The sequence below is a fragment of the Antechinus flavipes genome, chromosome 3 (genome assembly GCF_016432865.1).
Source record: "Antechinus flavipes isolate AdamAnt ecotype Samford, QLD, Australia chromosome 3, AdamAnt_v2, whole genome shotgun sequence".
NCBI lineage: Eukaryota > Metazoa > Chordata > Mammalia > Dasyuromorphia > Dasyuridae > Antechinus > Antechinus flavipes.
The window spans coordinates 51790123-51809432 of record NC_067400.1 but is presented as its reverse complement, the minus strand read 5'-3'; the positions used below and the strand labels follow the sequence as shown (position 1 = coordinate 51809432).

Sequence of the window (19310 nt, the reverse complement as noted above, 5' to 3'; positions counted from 1 at the left end):
TTATATTGAAATACTTTGATACTTTGATTTGCTAGGTTTACAATAAGTAAAATTCTAGAATATTAAATTAGTCATTTTTTTAATGCATAGTATGTTTTTAGCATATGTTTTATTGAATGTAGAATAGATTGAAACTGCACATATTTAGTCAGAGTAATTTTGGTAGATATTCCTAGAAAGGAGCTCTATGCCACATTCACAGAATTATTTTAGTTTCCTTTTTGATGATCCTACTTTATGTTCAAGGTGACAGCTATGAAATATTAAGACATTACTTATTAACTTGACCTTCTTTTCATATATTATATTGCTGAAGATTGTAAATTAAGTGATGATATTTGTCTAAAGTTGGAATTGTTCTATTTTTTCCTTTAAAACCCTGTAATCAACAATGGGAGTTTTATATATAAATATCTTTGTCACCATAGATGTTTAGACATTCAAACTAAATGTAAAAGTAATTTATTATATTGAAAGCTGTGACAACTAAGAAGTTTCATATCTTCAGCTGCTGCAGTTATACTTTTTAGATATATCTAAATTCATGCATCATCTTAATTATAAGTCCAAACAGACAATAATAATGAGTGAAGATAGAATAAATGATTAGACACTACTTCTAGAGGTTGCTAAGAGGTCTCTCACTTTTTCTCCAAAAGTATCTTGGACTGTATTTATAACAAAGTATCATGATTTAAAATTTTTCCATTAATATCATTTGATATTTTTTTTAGAAGCAAAGCAAAGTTTATTATACATTCTCTCTCTCTTTTTTTTTAAATAACTTTTTATTGATAGAACTCATGTCAGGGTAATTTTTTACAACATTATCCCTTGCATTCACTTCTGTTCCGATTTTTCCCCTCCCTCCCTCCCTCCATCCCCTCCCCCAGATGGCAAGCAATCCTTTACATGTTGAATAGGTTACAGTATATCCTGGATACAATATACGTGTGCAGAACCGAACAGTTTTCTTGTTGCACAGGGAGAAATGAATTCAGAAGGTATAAATAATCCAGGAAGAAAAACAAAAATGCAAGCAGTTTTTATTCATCTCCCAGTGTTCTTTCTTTGGGTGTAGCTGCTTCTGCCCATCTTTGATCAATTGAAACTGAATTAGCTCTCTTTATCGAAGAGATCCACTTCCATCAGAATACATCCTCAAACAGTATCGTCGCTGAGGTATATAATTATCTCCTGGTTCTGCTCATTCACTTAGCATCAGTTCATGTAAATCTCACCAGTCCTCTCTGTATTCATCCCGCTGGTCATTCCTTACAGAACAATAATATTCCATAACGTTCATATACCACATTTTACTCAGCCATTCTCCAATTGATGGGCATCCATTCATTTTCCAGCTTCTAGCCACTACAAACAGGGCTGCCACAAACATTTTGGCACATACAGGTCCCTTTCCCTTCTTTAGTATCTCTTTGGGGTATAAGCCCAGTAGAAACACTGCTGGATCAAAGGTTCTGCACAGTTTGATAACTTTTTGAGCATAGTTCCAAATTGCTCTCCAGAATGGCAATACCATTTGATATTGTTATACAATAATACAAAACCTAAATGAATAATTTATTATTTCAAAATGTATGTATTTTAATGACTTAATTTTAAGAAAGCTTCACTTAATATCTAATTTAGCTGCCACAAAATGTCTTGTTTGTAGTCTTTCATCAATCCATAAGACGCTACTTGCTTTTTGAGGTGATTAACCACACCCTAGACTAGACCATTTCCATATAGCCAAAGTGATTGTGATAGTTATGTATAATTTTTAAATTATACAGTATTTTGTTCTGGTCAAGACCTGCCATTTCATCACTGTGAATTCTGTCTATGGTAGCTTCCTCTTGCTCTGCAGATCGGATACCCTCTGCAATTGACAGTCTTGGTTGCCTGGGCCATAGGGAGTTTTAAGTGACATGCCTTTGGTTAGAAGGCAGGCAGATAGGACTGTGAACTTCCATCTCCCTGATTTCCAAGCTGGCCTTGGATCCACTCTACCATGTTGCCTCTGAGAGTATATGTTCTTGTTTGTTTGTTTGAAGGCAAAGAAAACGACTTGGTGATGCTTACCAATAAATTTAAAGCAAGCATTCTTGAGGTTGGGAAAAATAGTAGGAACATACTTAGACTATTATTTTGTTCTTTCCCTCAAAATATCCTATTGAAAAAAACTATAGCTCTCACCTTACTCAGAACATTTAAGGCCTTTTCAGAAAAACTAGTAATTATTGTCTTATGAAGAAGGGGTAAAAAAAATTAGCTGTTTTTCTTCCTTTTAAAAGGTTACTTTGGTGTGTATGTAATGGCTGTAATGACTCATACTTGAAAGAAAAATGAGGTTGAAACAACACCCACAGAAGGCTGTCCTGACTGCAGTAGAACAAAACAGACAGAAGTACAAATGATTGATTTTGTTTTGTTTTAAGATTCTGTCATTGAACTCTTGAAGCGACCAGTGTCTTTGAACAATTGTTTCATTATAGACTTGCAAAAGCTTTTCATTGAATGAATCTGGTTCTCTGATCCTCAGATTTTCTTGACTGAGGGTAAGGATGCCTTTTTCGCATACTAAATACCTGTAGCTACTCCATTGCTGTTTGCAGAGGTGTCTGGGAGTGCTCTTGGGAGTTCTAGGAAGAACATACTTGCCCTAGCACTTTTCATTCTCCCTTTTGGGAAAGTCACTCAATGGTGTTTGCCTCAGTTTCCTCATCTGTAAAATGAACTGGAGAAGGACATGGCAAACCACTCCAGTATCTCTGCCAAGAAAACCCCAAATATGAGTTAGACAGGCCTGAACAACAGTAATAACACAGCAGCTTTTTAATTTGACTTTATAACTGGCAACAATTTAAGCGTTTATTTAGTGCATACTATGTGTAAAATTGATAGGGGCCAGGGGCACATGAATTAAAAACAGGACAATCCAAAGTCTCAAGAAGCTTGCATATCTTTAAGAGAAGTAAAGAGAAGGTGATTTAAAGAGGGTCTTACTGAGGCTTAGGCCAAGGAGCTTGAAAAGTATTCAGGCAGGTCTGGCTGAACCAGAAATGCACCCTGTTATAAAAACCTTGGAAGGACAAAGAATCTAGGAGAGGGTGGGGGCTCCTCCTTGTCAAAACTTTCTGAGAAGTCGGGGAGGTTGAGGATTATGGGAAGATCTTTGAGTTAGCAGTTAAAAGATAATAGTAATTGGTTTCAAGGAAATGGTTTTTAGAGAGACTGAGGTAAAAAGACTGATTTCAAAGGGTTGACATTTCCCAGCCACTCCAGAATTATGCTTTCCGAGTTCTATTTATCTTACTCCAGCATTTCCCATGAGAACCTGGACTCTGGCTCTGATAAGTTCTGATAAGCTTTTGCCTCACCTGTGCCAGAACCAGGCCTCTCTGGCACTTACGCTTTACACATATATACCAAGCACTTCATTCTTAATTTTTCTTGCACTCCTGGACATTTTCAAACCCTGCCACTGAGCACATGCTTCACCATCTCCATTATTTTTCTTTTATCTGTTTTCTTTTCCCCCTTATAACTTAAGTTCCTTGAGGACAAGTAGAGTTTTGCTAACTCTCTAATTTTGCCCAGTGCCTGGCATACAATGAACAATGCTCACTCTTCATTAAATAGTAGATAACTGAATATAGACAACATGATGTCCAGAAAAACTTGTTAACAGAACTATCTAAAAATAGAATATGTTACCTTAAAGAGTAATGTTACTTATCATTTTAGACATTTAAGCAGATACTGACATTTTCTGGAAAAAAATTTTGATTTGGAAGGAGGGATTCTTCACGAAGTGTTAGGTAGGACTAGTTGGATCATTAAGAGAATGTTTTTGTCCTACTTGTTCTACTGTATATCTCACAGAGTTGTTAGCAAAATCCTTTGTAAACTGTAAAAAGCTATGTAAATGCAAGTATTTAATATCAGAATAATTCTTTATAAAGGACTGTACTTAAAAAATTTTCCAAACTACTTATCTCTGTCAAATTGTCATAGTCTGAATATCTCACAGATGTGCTGTAATGAATTTTGTTGATTTATTAAGGCATATTAATGATAGTGACTTCAAATTTTCCATTTCTAATAGACTTCTTTCAAAGCATGTTGGTTTGAACTAATTTTATTTTAATGTGGTCTGTGGTCATTTTTCTGTTTCCATTTTGAGTGTTTAACTTTGGAGCTAGAATGAACATTAGAAATCATTTAAATCCATATGATTTAAGAAGAAAATTGTAATATATAGATATTGAATGCTTTCAATCAGAGAGTACAGGTGATTTTTCAGCTCTTAGGTCTAGTTCTTGCCCCAAATCCTACAGCTAGTAACTTCAGTAAACATTTATTAAGCATCTATGTGCCAGTAAGTATCAGAGTTAGGGTTTACATTATCCTGGAAGAAGAAACACATACAAATAAAAGTGTGTCTGTAGCTATCTACATATGTGCATACACATTAAACATAAGGAAATTTGGGGGGAAGGGCATGAGCAATCTGGGGAGAAGAGGAGAATCCGGAAAGACTTGATATAGAAGGTAGCATTTGATCTGAGTTGGTAGGAAAACAAAAGAGTCTACAAGATAGAGGTGGACAGGATTGGTATTCAAGGTCTAGAGGACATCCAATGCAAAGGCATGGCATGGATGTAAGAGCTAGATTGTCATGAAGGAAGACCAGAAGAAGCCTGTTTGGTTGGGTTTCACACCACTCAACCTCCTTCTAGTACTCATTGTACTTTACTAAGCAGTTTACTATAAAGAGCTGTTACTAGGTTAAGTTCACGTTCCACACTCACACTTCAGTTCCATCAAAATCCCACCAGGTTCCTAACTTGGATCTTCAGTGTGATCTTAATATTCTAGGTAAATTCTAGTCAATTCTTCTTGGTGAATCTTTCCTGAGCTTCTTTAGCTTCTATTTTATTTTTTATTTAATGCAAAAGTACTTATTTGTATCCTATTGATACCATAGATGTTTGAATAAAATGTAGTTGTCTATTAATCTGATATTCATAGTTTGAAGTTTTCAACACTTAAAAAATGTCAATTTCTACAGGTGAAGCCAAGAATTTATTGCCATATCCTGGACCCAACAAAATGAGAGATTGTTTCTGCACCATAAATTTGGACCAAGAAGAAGTTTTTCGTACTCAGGTTGTTGAAAAATCATTAAGGTTAGTAGAAAACTCGATAAATAATGTCAGTTAAATTTATTTGAAATGTAAGTCTGCCACTTTAATCCAAAATATAAACATAACTAAAAATATCAAGGATTTCAAACTCAGTATGAATCAACAGTGTGCTCTGGTATCCCAGGAAACTGCCGTTAAGAGTGTGATTATGTGCAAGGTGAGAAGGTGAGCAGACCTCATCTGTAGGATTGTATTCCATTTTGGACACCTATTTCAGGAAGGCCATGGGTAAGCTAGAGTTTTCAAAGGAAGATAATCAGGAGAATGAGATTGTGTCATAGGATTGGAGGATTATCTTGCTTGGAAACAGAAAGACTGGTGAGGCAGTCAGTGAAGTCAGAACACATTCTGCTTTCCAGTGTTTGAAGGATTTGGGAATCCCGGAAGGGAGATTCAACCATTGCTACTTAAGGCCCTGAATCAGAACTAAGAGATCTGGTTAGAAATCGCAAAGAAGAAAATTTAGCAAAGGAAAATTTCCTAACAGTTGTAGTTGTTTGAATCATGTCTTCATGCCCCATCTAGAGTTTCCTTGTTAAAGATATCTGAGTGGTTTGTCTTTTTCTTATTCAGCTTATTTTGTAGATGAACAGCTAGGGCACTCTAGGTTAAGTGACTTGTCCAGGGTCACACAGTGACTCCTGAAGCTAGATTTGAACATGGGAAAATGAGCCTTCTTGACTCTAAGCTCAGCACTCTGAGAACTATGCTATCTATTCAAAAGTGGTGTGGTCTCTTTTAGGAGGATGTAAAACAGATTGAATGGTATGGGTTAGACTAGTTGGCTTCTGAATGTTCTCTCATTAGAAACCTAAAAAATTTTTTCAGATTCATTTTATTTAAAGAAGAAGTAAAATAATTCTTTAGGAAACATTTTATAAATTGCTTAATTTAGCACTAGTCTTACCAATTAATGAACTTTTCTAAAGTAAATTGCATCTCATTTATCAATATATTCCATTATTTGAGCACACTAATGTGCATTAATAAATGTTGTCAGTTCCTTCAATTTAGGTGAATGATTTCAGTTGTTCAATGGTTTCAGTCCCCACTGTCTCAGTGATTATAAAGATGAAAAGAATTATGTTAGACGCTGGTAGGACTCTTTCTAGCACTTGTAGTTAACATGAGTTACAGTCTCAGAAATAGAGGGCTTCTTGATGGTAAGGTGTCTCCAGAAACAGACTGGACCCCCTTCTGATGCAATAAGGTCCACTTTCTCAGTATGGGGTTCAAGTCGAGGCCGGCTGATACTTTGTCAGGAATGATTTGTACATTTTAGATTTTGGTGATCTTTGATGTGACTTATGATTCTAAGAGTGACTGCTATGACAGAATGTTGCCCATTCGCCTTCAGAGTCATTGCTGCCTCTTGAAAGGCTGTCTTCATCTGGGCCTGCCAGAGAGCTTTTTGCTTTACCTTTATGGGCCTCTCTGCCCCTTCTTTGTTCTCTTCTTCCTTCGTAAGTAGTAAACTAGTGCTTAAGGAAGGAAGGCAGCTGCCTGCACAGCACAATGTGCAGAGGATGCAAATGTGTGCTTTCTTAAGGCTAATTTTTCTACAAGTGCATTATTTGTGCCAAAATGTTCTGCTCTACCTGGCACATGTTTATTTGGTGCTAGGTCAAGGTACACATGCTGTGAAGAAGGTTTACAGATTTTAGTGGAGAGGAACATAGCCTAGAGACACGTTTTTCAGTCTTGTGCCTCTGCTGCACAGATGCCGGTGTCCAGTTCTTCTGAGTTTGTTCTGATTCTGCTACTTATAGCAGCTTTGTGACCTCTTTACACACATTTCTTGATTTTTTTGAGCCTTAGTTTATAATCTCTTAAATGGAGATTATAATACATTACTTACCCCACAGTGTTGTCGTGAGGCTCAAATAAAGTAAGTTAAATAACATGTTTTGTAATCCTAACCGTTAATATGAATTGTCCCTCTACTTGCAGAATGTCTTTATGTCTCTGGTTTTGGTTTTAAACTCCTGCTCTCTTTAAAAGAAGACTGAAATGTAATCAATTGTAAGGCTAGTGCCTTGATTATTGAATGCATTTCAGATATAATTACTATACTTCCAGCAACAATATATTACCAGTATATTATTGATGTGCAAATTGAGGCATCAAGGAAATGCTGAATATCCTCTGCTGTATGATTGAGAAAAGACATCAAACTGAAGAGTTGAGATTAGGATTTAGAGTTATTTAAATTTTATTCTGTTATTTAGCTCCCACTGATTCCAGTGATAGCAAATAGTATGTTACTGATGGCCCAAACCTTTTTCATAAGATAACATGTACTCTTGTATATAAATACCTAAAATTAATCATTTCACTTCTGAAGACACAAATCAAAATTTTTTGCCTTCCTAAGAAGGCTACAGGTCACAAAATGAGTGAAGCTTCTTTTCCAATCACCTGTAATAAATTGTTATTTGTTTTACTGCTCTGGATGAGTGGTTAGATTTTAAAACTTTAATCATAGTTGCCATAGTTGCCTAGTTCTTTCCATTGCATCAGGCACAAATGCATGCTGGTAAGTACTTCCACAGTGGTCTCAGAACCTAGTGACTTTTTGTTGTTGTTCTAAATTTATTTGTAGAATTTTGAATGAATGAAAATATTTACATGTTCTTTAATTTATGCTTTGAGCTGTTTTTAGAGTTCTACTTAGAGATTTTACAAGTGAGGAAAGCAATTTGGAAGAATGTGATTGCTTTTTGATAGTCTAATAGGAAGAAATTAATTTTGAGTGTATTTGGAATAAAAATGTGTTGACATTTTTTGATCCATTAAAATAGCAAAAACTAAAAAGTTAAAGCTAAAATATTTGAAACACACCTCCATAAGAATTCTTTGTTCAGGTTTTAGATTTCTTTTTAAACTAATAGTATTACAAAGACATGACATTCATCTTTGGTATGTATAAGTAACATTGGGTTTTAAGCTTTTAAAATTTTAAGTATGCTTTCAAGAAAGAAGGAGCCTTGTCAAAAGTACAAGTTTCAAAGCCCATGTTTTCTCCAGAAACACTTCTAGCCTAAGGAATTCCAATGCTTAAATTAATTTTTTGAAAGATAGTTTTCTTGGTTTATAGATCAGGATTTAACTTCCTATTCCTTATACCTTTTTTTTTTTTTTTTTTTTTTTTTTTTGCTTAGCACTCCTTAAACTTCAACTTTGGTTCCTTGAGATATGTTGACTTCATGTCCCCCATTCTTGGGTAAATCATGGGGTCAGCAATGTCATCTTCATTTGGGTTTTTAGATCTTTTCAGAGTGATCAGAATTCACAAAGCCAAGAGACCATCTATTCATAAACCATTAAAATTCTCTGATGAGAATTGAGGGGGATCTAGGTCCTCTCAGAACCTGAGAGGAAACCTAGTTTGGTTTAGAATCTGTTGGAATAAGATTATTACATCATTTGTTTTACTAGGCATGATATTGCTTTGTGATAATCAGAACTTTCCCTTACAGATTGTATTCCTTCTTTCTCTAGCCCATTTTATAGTGAAGAGTTTTACTTTGAGATTCCAAGAACTTTCCAGTATTTGTCTTTCTACATTTATGATAAGAGTGTTTTACAAAGAGATCTTCGAATAGGTAAGTATCATTGGTGATCCTTATTTGTCATACATGTGATGCTTTTTAATTTACCCATCCCAATAATTTCTCTAAGAATTATGGTGATAGTTGTATAATGTTATCTTCTTTTTCTTTTCCAATAAATTTCACTCTCAGGTATATTATTTTAGCTCTGAGTTTATGCTGGGCTCTTCAGACAAAGATTAGTGATATTGATCCACTCTCAGCAGAGTCTTTTGAGTCTTCCTCCCCACTCTTGATGATATCTTTGCTCTGAGCAGCATGGGAGAAGGGAAAGTGTGCTGACTGGAGTCAGAGGACCTGAATTCATATCCTATCTAACACATAGGATCTGAGTGACCGTGGACAAATCAATTAACATTCTCCCTCTTCTGGAAAATAAGGAGATTGTACTGGATGGTCTCTGAGCCTCAGACTTTTAGCCTCAGACTTAGGATCCCAGGATCATTCTGCCTGGTTCCCACTGGAACAGGTTCACATAATTGACAAGCCACTTGCTGAAGTCAGCATTGGAACAGATATGACCAATAGACAGGTCACAGACTGGCTTGTGTGGGAATTGAACCCATCCTCTTTGTCTTCATTATCTAGATCTGTTAGCTAATTTGCTGTTCCCTGAACTACACAATTCAGGTGTCCATATAATCCTGGAATGGTTCAGATTTCTTCCTCAGAATCCCCACATTCCTACAAAACTCAGATTAGGGGTCATCTCTTACTTGAAACCGTTGTTGTTTCTCCTTCCTCAGATTACTTTGTAGGTATTTCATGTACCTACATCCTTTCTGTAGAATAGAAACTCTTGCGAGTGGGTTCTTTTTTGAAGTTCCAGTTTCTGTGACATGATAGCACTTAATATGCGCTCCTTTGTATTTAAAAGAGCTACCATGTGTACTTAATGTTCTTCCCCTCTCTTTTCCATTGGGTTCTTCTTTCTTTCTTTCTTGAAACAGAACCATCTCTTTACTTTATTCTGATAAGTATTTAATTTCTTTGCTTTTGCTGCTAGGATCCTTAATATCCCAAGTCTAGGCCTCTGCACTTGTTTGCTTTATATTCTGTGTACTCATTCTCTTTTTAACTTTGCACAGCCTCATTTTCAGTCTATGGAAACTTGTTTCTTCCTGAGTCCCAGTAGTCTTCTTGCCAATTTCATTGACATTTTCTTAGTTCTTGTAGTCCCTTCACTTTTTTAGCTTTTGGAGATAAGGGAAAGCGAGATGGCTCTGTGACACTTGGCAAAAGCTTTTTCTCCTTCTCTGATGACTCCTCGATATCATTTGCAGATTTTTCCACTTCCTACAAATTTCTGCCTATGATCCTTCCTCCCCCACCTAGGGCTTTGTTTTTGACCTTTATATAGAATAATTCTCTTGGAGGCATTCTATTCTCATGGCTTTCAAATATCACCTTTATGTGTGATTGAAATATTTATCATAATTGTACATAATTTGTCCACCCATGTTTTAGTTCCTTATTCCTTTACCACCATTCTTCATCCCATCTTCTCTTTAATGCTTCATTCATTTATTTATTTATTTTTAGTTTTATGTACAATCTTTACCCCTCTCTCCCCAGTTAATTTTTTCCTAGTAGTAGTTTGTTTTTCCAAATACATGCAAAGTTAGCTTTGCAAAACTTTGTATTGCAAATTTTTCTCCCTCCTTCATCCCCACCTCCCCTGTTCCCAAGACAACAAACAATTTGATATAGATTAAATATGTGCAATTCTTCTAAACATATTTTCATATTTGTCATGCAGAGCAAGACAAATTAAATCAAAATCTTCCTACCTTTTTAAAAAACCTTCCCTTGAACAGTCTCACCCTTAAAAATATTAGCTTGGGTTTTGCCGCACTCATTGCCACATGACTTCCTGAGTCTAATTAATTTGTTGCCTCCTTCCTCATCATTATTCATTGAGCTCTCTTCCATCTGATTTTTTGCCCACCATTATTGAAAGCATCCCCTCCAAGGTTGCCAGAAATGTAAGTGCCAAATTCAGTGACCTCTTCTCAGACCTTACCTTTCTATAGCATTTGAAGCTATTGTTTGTCCACTTGATAGATTCTTCATTCTTTGGCTTCCACAATGGTGCTTTCTCATGGTTCTTCTCAGTTCTTTTCAGGTTCTTTGCCTTTTTCCTTTTCCTTTCTTATGACTCTTTTACTGCATCTTCTCTCTTAGTGATTTCATATTTGCCTGATTATAGTTCTCACTTTTATGTCAACCAATAAGCACAAACCTACAATGTGCCAGGCTCTATGCTAAGAACTGGGGATACAAAAAAAGACAAAACACCCTGCTTTCAAGAAACTTAAAATCAAGGGAAACAGCATATAAACAAATATAAGCAATGTAAGCTTATTCAGGATAAATAGGAAATAATTATCAGAGAAAGGCCACTGGAATTAAGAAGGGTGGAGAAAGCTTCCTGTAAAAGATTTTAGTTGTAATTTAAAGAAAGCCAGGGAATTCAGTTGGAGTAGAGGAGGAAGAGAGTTCCAGGTAGGGGAAATAGCCAGAAAGAATGCCTGCCACTAAGAGATGGACTGTCTCAATTATGGAACTGCCAGATGGTCCCCTTGTCATTGGATTGGAGAACGTATTATGGGGAGAAAGGTGTAAAAAGACTGGAAAGTTAAGAGGGGGACTACTAGGTATTAAAGGGCTTTGATTCTAAACTCTGTTTCCATCCTTGACTCTCTTCCTGAGCTCTAGACCTAAATTTCTAATTTACCATGTATGTAACTTAGCATCAGTTTCATCAGGCTGTTCTATTGATACTTCAAACCTATCATATATAAAGCTTAATTTTTTCTTTCAGTTGTCTACCATGTTACTTCTCTTTTTGAAATATTTCTTAGATTTGACCTATATTCTCAGTTACAATGGCTCTTACTACATCCAGGAATTTAATACTTTGGACTTGGATTACTACAATAACCTCTCCCTTCATTTTTACTCTATATAAATCCATCTATATATAGATAGATAGATATCTATATGCAACTATATCAAACTCAAAACCATATCTCAATAATGCTTCTTGCGCCACCACCAAAAAACCCTCCTCTTTGCCACAAGACCAACAACTCAGAAATCCAGTGAATGAAAGATAAACACGATGATTGAAAAGAAAAAGAGGCACAATGCAATGGATCACCCAAAAGAATATTATTTGGGCTAGAAAAACTGGGTTTATCAGTCACTGCAGGAAAAAACATAGGGAAATATTTGAGAGTCACCTATAGCAGTGGCTTAAAAAACTACATGAAATATGAAGCCAAAACATTCTGCTGTGTATTATATAATAATGGAAATAAAGAAGCCATATAGGAATGAATAATGGTTATTTATATAAATTTCAACACTTATTTAAAAGGTTTCCTGCAGAAGAATATAGTGACAATTGTTAAGGTGGCAGAATGAAAGAGTATAAAATGGTATGATGTAGAATTTAATTTAATTGGAATAGATTCTTCTATTGTAAGCAGTCTATGAATTTCTGGAAAAAGTCAATGGAGCCACAGTCATTTTTATTCATCTCTTGGTAAAATATATAGTGCTATAGGTTGGTTTGGCTTACAATTCATCTGTCATAGGAAGTATGTAGCTGAGTTTTCTCATTATGATGTCTAAAATATGTTTTATACTTTTTCCTTTTATCATTTTTTAATGTAGAATTTTTTATGTAGAAATATCTGTGCATTTACAATCATAGAAAATGTCAATTGTTAGCTTGGTGATATACACACACTCATTCTCTCTCTCTCTCTCTCTCTTTCTTTCTCTCCCCCCCCCTCCCATATCTCCTCTCCCCCCCCCTCTTTCTCTCTCTCTCTCTCTCTCTCTCTTTCTTCCTCCTCCTCCTCATCCCAATATTCATTTTGATGTTTTAATGGCAAGAGTGGTGGGCAGGGAGAATTTCTGTATCTAGTTTAGAAAAAAACAGGTAAGCCTCATAATGTGGAAATTATCACTGTTGTATGCACAATGCTGCTTTTTAAGGTTGAAAACTGATCTCACATCCTCTCATTTTTCACATAAACTTTAAAGAAATTTTATAAACTAATTTCTCCATTCTTTGTATTTTGAATTGTTAGAAATTTATTATCTTTTTTCCCCAGGTACTTTTCAGTTCAAGTTTAAATTAAGTAAAATCCATAACATCCAGTAATAAGGGAAGCTAAACTAGAGTTGAGGAAAGATGCTTTCCAACTTGTGAAGATTTAAATATTGGTCCTGAGTAAAGGCAGCAGAAAGTCCTTGACATAGGATCCAAACTTTGGAAACTTCTTTGTGAGACTGAGAAAGGTTTTGTGCACAAATTTGAAATCTCAAGGCTGAGGAACCTAGTTGTAAAAATCAAGAAATTGCAAAGTTAAAGTTTTTAGGAACAGTTAAGTTGGACTTCTTATTCCATCTTTGATGCCTTATCTTTTTCTTTTTCCAAAAAGAGGACTCAGAAACATTACATATCCTTGGTTAAAATTCCAGTAGCACCCTTAGTAATAGGAGGATTTTAGTCATATGTAATGCTACAGGAGATAAAAAGAAAACCTTATGATAGAGTAAAATTTTCAAATATTGTCAGATGTGTTTTCATCCCACTGATGTCTCATTTTTATGCCCAGTCTGGTATTTGGAGGTACCCCTGCATTCTTTTTTTTTTTTTTTTAATAACTTTTTATTGATACAACCCATGCCAGGGTAATTTTTTACATCATTATCCCTTGCATTCACTTCTGTTCCTATTTTTCCCCTCCCTCCCTCCACCCCCTCCCCCAGATGGCAAGCAGTCCTTTACATGTTGAATAGGTTACAGTATATCCTAGATACGATATATGTGTGCAGAACTGAACAATTCTCTTGTTGCACAGGGAGAATTGGATTTAGAAGGTATAAATAACCCGGGAAGAAAAACAAAAATGCAAGCAGTTTATATTCATTTCCCAGTGTTCTTTCTTTGGGTATAGCTGCTTCTGTCCATCCTTGATCAATTGAAACTGAATTAGCTCTTTTTATCGAAGAGATCCACTTCCATCAAAATACATCCTCAAACAGTATCATTGTTGAGGTATATAATGATCTCCTGGTTCTGCTCATTTCACTTAGCATCAGTTCATGTAAGTCTCACCAGTTCTCTCTGTATTCATCCTGCTGGTCATTTCTTACAGAACAATAATATTCCATAACATTCATATATCACGATTTACCCAACCGTTCCCCAATTGATGGGCATCCATTCATTTTCCAGCTTCTAGCCACTACAGACAGGGCTGCCACAAACATTTTGGCACATACAGGTCCCTTTCCCTTCTTTAGTATCTCTTTGGGGTATTAGCCCAGTAGAAACACTGCTGGATCAAAGGGTAATACCCCTGCATTCTTGAAAGCTAAAGCATAAGCTCTGGAAGGGCTTGAGCCAAATGGAGGTTTCCAATAAATTGTAGAATCAGCCAAGATTGAGAGTCTTTACTAGATTGCACATATCTCAGGTAGTGAATATTTTGTTCATGGAAGTCCTTAAATTCAGCCATTTATAATAATTATATTATTCTAGCTATTGGGGATATAAAACACAAAAGAGATTGCATTTCATTGGCAGAAAGTTAAAGGGAAGGGGGAAAGAAACCTTCTACTGAAATCCTTTCCTGAGGTACAAAGGACAAGTGTCAGATGAGGCAGATCTCACATTTATAAGAGTATTTTTAAAGTATTGAAGAGGACAAAAACATCAAAGCATGGATTTTTTCTAATTCAGTAAGTGTGTTTTGGTTTTTAAAAAGACTGCAACTACTCTTGGACACTAAAAACTAGAAAAAAAGGAAAGGGAGAAGTAAAGAAACCAACAAGCATTTATATAGCACCTACTATATGTCAGGCACTGTGCTAAACCTTTTACAAATATCACTTCATTTAGTCCACTCTCAACCTTAGGAGTTGCTATTATCATAATAATAATAATTATTATGTTATACCTGTTTTACAATTGAGGATATTGAAATAGAAATTAAATGACTTAGGGCCTAAGTCCAGATTTGAAATCAGGTCTTTCTTTACCTATTACTTATATATAAATAGTCATTTATAATAAAGTCCCATTTCTACCCATATTTTCACTCTTTTTTAGTCCCTTGGTATAATATAATGCTAGGAAAGAGTTATAAATTCAAGTGATAGGTTCAAGTTCCAGTCTTGATAAATGATTTACTTGTTCTAAGCCTTACCTTCCTGATCTGGGAAATTAAAGGATTAGACTAGATAATATTCAAGATCTCTCTGGTCTGAATCTCTGTTATTCTATGGATCATAATTTTTGCTAGCACTTGAGTCTTGAGTCACTGATCACTGACATAACATTTCTTATGATATAAAATTGCCCAGAAACACAAGTTTTGGTGTTGCTTTTCTTAGTAACAGAGTATTAGTCCAACTACCTTCAGCTACTGGTATCCTTATTATTTAATACCTCCTGATGTCTGGTTTCACTATTGCTGTAGGTTATTGTTTCTCTGTATTGCTGCTATTTCTGTTGTTATATTATAAAATTTTAGCTGGAGTTTTCCCAACTCTTTAATTCCATTCTGATGTAATTTTGTGTATTGTGAGATCTGTACTCACTATTCCAGACCCTTTTATCTTCTCTTTTCACCAGTTTATTGTTTTCAACTAGATGAAAGCAGAAACACAGGAAGTCTGCTTTTAGTGTGTTCACAGTCAGGATTTTGCCATCTGGCAGTTCTTTTCAAGGAGTCCAATGTAAAATCTTAGGACATACTGTAGTAACACTCACAGAAACTATGTAGACGTTGCTGCTGCTGCAAAAGATGCTTCTTATGAGAGGACAGCAAAAGTGGTTTCCATGTATGTCATTTGCAGCTAATTTTGCTTTTGGGGTTGCTTCTTCCCTTTTTCCACTTTTAAGGAATCAATATAACATTTAGTCACTTCTTTTCATAAAACATGGTTAAGACTTGAGAAAGGAAAGATTACACCTTTAAATTTCCACAGTATTATGTGAGCATTTAAAAAATGGATATCCGCATCCATTTGTATGCAGAAACGTTCATATGCAGTGAAATGGCTTAAAACTGGTAAAATAAATACTATTCTAGGAAAATAAACCTAAAATTTTGAGTAATTAAAAGCTTCTGAGAACTAGAAAGGAATTTAAAGGTGAACTATTCCAAACCATATTTTTCAGTTGAGGAAATAAAAATGTACTGATTAAGTGACTGACCTGAGGCTCCATTAAGAGCCTGAGATTCCACTAAGGCTACAGTAGTCATTCATCTCTCATTGCCAGTATTCATTCATTCATTTTGCCATCTGTTTTCTCTACAAGTAAACTTAAACCTTTTCTTTCAAAAACTGATACCAAGAAAACTACAGTTCAAGACTAGAGGAAACTTTCAATTTTTGAAAAATTTTTATTTTCCTTTTTAGGTCGTCTATTTTCTTGGACAAAAATAATTATTGTTTCAACATATAAATATTTGTTGATGTAGCTATCTCTGTGGCTTTTCTAAGTGTATATGTGGCTACAAACTTGGTCAGCATACTGTCTTCCATCTTGCAGTACTCCATAAATAGGGAGAAGGTGTTCAGTTCTTTTGATGTTTCCCAATTTGTCTAATGAAATCAGAGTGCCAGTAATTGATTCATCTGTAGGGAGAAAAAGTGGAAAAAAGGAAACATGAAGATTATATACAGTTGGTTATCTGATTATGAATATAAACAGTCTATGCAAGATGTAAGAAGTATTTCTTAATCATTAAGAAAATGGCTTTTGGCCATTTTAGAAAGAGGAGAAAGGTATGAAGCATTACTCTCTTGGCTTATGGCTATGGTAGGGGTTCCTGTTATGTGGAGTTTCATCTTATTTTTCTTAGAAGCCGTTTTATAAATAATTCCACATTAGTTTCTCAAATTATAATTTAAGAATACTTTGGTGGGCTGGGCTACCTTGAGACCCACTTACAATAGTGCTTTGCATGTTGATTAAATATCTATTGTATGAATGAAATATACTTTATGAATTATCTCTTAAAAATTAAATTATTTGTAAGATAGGACTTTTCTGTACTTTATTTTTGTATACAAGCAATGTTTAGGCTTGGAATTTAGAATCTTAGATTCTGTAGGATATTAAAGTTTTAGCGTCCTGTTCTTCTTGCCTAGTTCAGTGATGAACGGTAGAATAGATCTTATAATGTTGTAATTTAATAATAATTATAATCACATTGCAGCATACGGTACTGAAAGTTTATTCATAATTTTTATTCTGAATCATTTTGGAGCTAACTGAATTCAATGGATAGAGGTTTGAGCCTGAGTCAGGAAGATTTAATTTAGATCTGGCTTAAGACACTTACTGGGTTGTAGAGTGTAGGATCTGCTGTGCCATTTTCTGGGCTGCTTTCCATCTTTGCTGTCCACTTGATCCACCCAGTTCTTAGCTGTGACTCTAAGAAGCATAGCACACATAGCGGCCACACCTGGTAAACTCTTTTGGCAGCTGGGCTCCCAGATTGAGGATAGTAGCTTAGGAGTTTGGAGGGTGAAGATTTCCTCCAGCAGAATGGGCAGAGAAGACAATTAAAGGACATGCTGTGGAGCTCGGTTAGACGTTGAAGATACAGGATGTCATCCATTGTATCCTGAGCCTTCACCAGATGTCTTGAATTTGTCTTGTTACTGGACACTAATGGCTATAGGCCTACTTATGGCTTTACTCAGCCCAATTCTGCCTCGCTTAAATCCAGTATATTAAGAGATCTAAAGACATCACCCATATCATGCCTCAAAGTCCTGTGGTGACAAAGCAGTCACCAAGGAACTCTGTGAGCTGTAGGCAGAACCCTGCATGCAGAAGGCTCAAGCCATAGGACGTCTTCTCACTGGAAGCATCAGTAGGATTCAGCAGCCCCCAAGTATCTGAACAGCATTTAAAGAACCACACTGTTCACCTCCTAGTGAGGAAGTGGGTAGAAAAAGTACCTTAAAAATTATCTGCTTCACCCAACCCTGGCTTGCTAACCATGGTAAATAGGAATCTCACTCTGAGGTCAAAAAAGAAAACAAAAAAGAACAAAAAAAAAAAACTGCATTCACCACTGGTTTATGGGATGTCTGCACATTTATAAATAATACAAAAACAAACAGCTCTTGTTGCTAGAGAACTCAGTAGATATCACATCCAAATAGCAGCTCTTAATGAAACAAAACTGACAAATGAAGGCCAGCTTACTGAAATCAGAGCTGGATACACATTCTTCAGGAGTGGCATAGTGAAAGGGAGTGCTATGAAGCTGGGGTAGGTTTTAAAATCAAAACTAATTTAGTCAATAAGCTTGTGTACCAAAGGAGTAAATAACAGATTAATGACAATGCAGTGTCTCTTGCAAGAATGCAAGATGCTACTTGCAGTAATGCCCTATGTCACCATCATCAATGTATATGTTCTCACAATAATCCTGATGAGGTCAAAGAAAAATTTTATGAATACCTGGAGACCCTTACCATCAATGTGCCAAAAGAGGACAAGCTTATATTACTAAGTGACTTTAATGTAAGAGTAAACAAGACTACTAAACATAACAGGGGTCCTTGGAAGAAATGGAATTGGAAACAGCAATAGCAATAGTCATATTATTGAGCACTTGTGCATCTCATGATCTTCTCATTATCAATACTGTCTTCCATTTATCTGAATGTAATAAAACTTAGTGGATGCACCATCGCAGCAAACATTGGCTTTAAATAGACTATGTCATTATAAGAAGAGACAAACAGGATGTGAGGGACAAAGGTAATTTGTGAAGCAGAATGCTAGACTGATCAAAGCTTTACCTTCTCCAGGCTAAAATATTTTCATTCAACAAAAGAGGTAGCCTGAAGCAAGACAGCTACCAGAAGATTTAATGTCAGCATATTAGAGAGCTTCTTCCTTTATATGAACAGTTTTTTGCTAACTTGGAATGAATGCTGAGCTAATACAATTAGTATCTGTGGAGCTAAAAAGCAGTTACCTTTAGGAGATTTGGTGTATAGTACTACCTTTATTCATCTGGGCTAGAAAACTGGCAAACATTAAGAATGGTACACAAAAATTATTGGGAAATTCATGAACTGATAAGTGAAAAATGAGGACTTGTACAAGATGTAACAGCAAGATACTGTCTCTAATAAGGCAGCATTTGACTATCAAAGTAAAATACAAACAAAGCTTAGAGAGACACAGTATTCTTGGTTCAGTAAGAAAGCACATGAAATTCAGGTTTATGCAGGTAGTAACAATATAAAATGCTTATAGTAGGTTCTGAAGGACCTAATATGAAGGACCTATGTATGGACCAAAGGCCTATAGTGTATCTCAGCTACTTAGTGCTGGTGATGTCACGCTGATTAGTGATAAGGATGTGATCTTAGAGAGACAGGCTGAACACTTCCATATACCTCATGTAAAAGTCAAACCCTCTCT

The 19310-nt window shown here is 35.6% G+C and overlaps 1 protein-coding gene across 4 annotated transcripts in view; it reads left to right on the top strand.

Annotated features, from left to right (window-relative positions):
- RASA2 (RAS p21 protein activator 2) overlaps nt 1–19310 on the top strand; it is a 126932-nt gene that overhangs the window by 11835 nt on the left and 95787 nt on the right. For all 4 annotated transcript variants that reach the window (XM_051983358.1, XM_051983360.1, XM_051983357.1 and 1 more), the window contains exons 2-3: nt 5078–5195; nt 8715–8818. In XM_051983358.1, coding sequence (XP_051839318.1) covers nt 5078–5195; nt 8715–8818 — 222 coding nt within the window. The remainder of the gene's footprint in view (nt 1–5077; nt 5196–8714; nt 8819–19310) is intronic.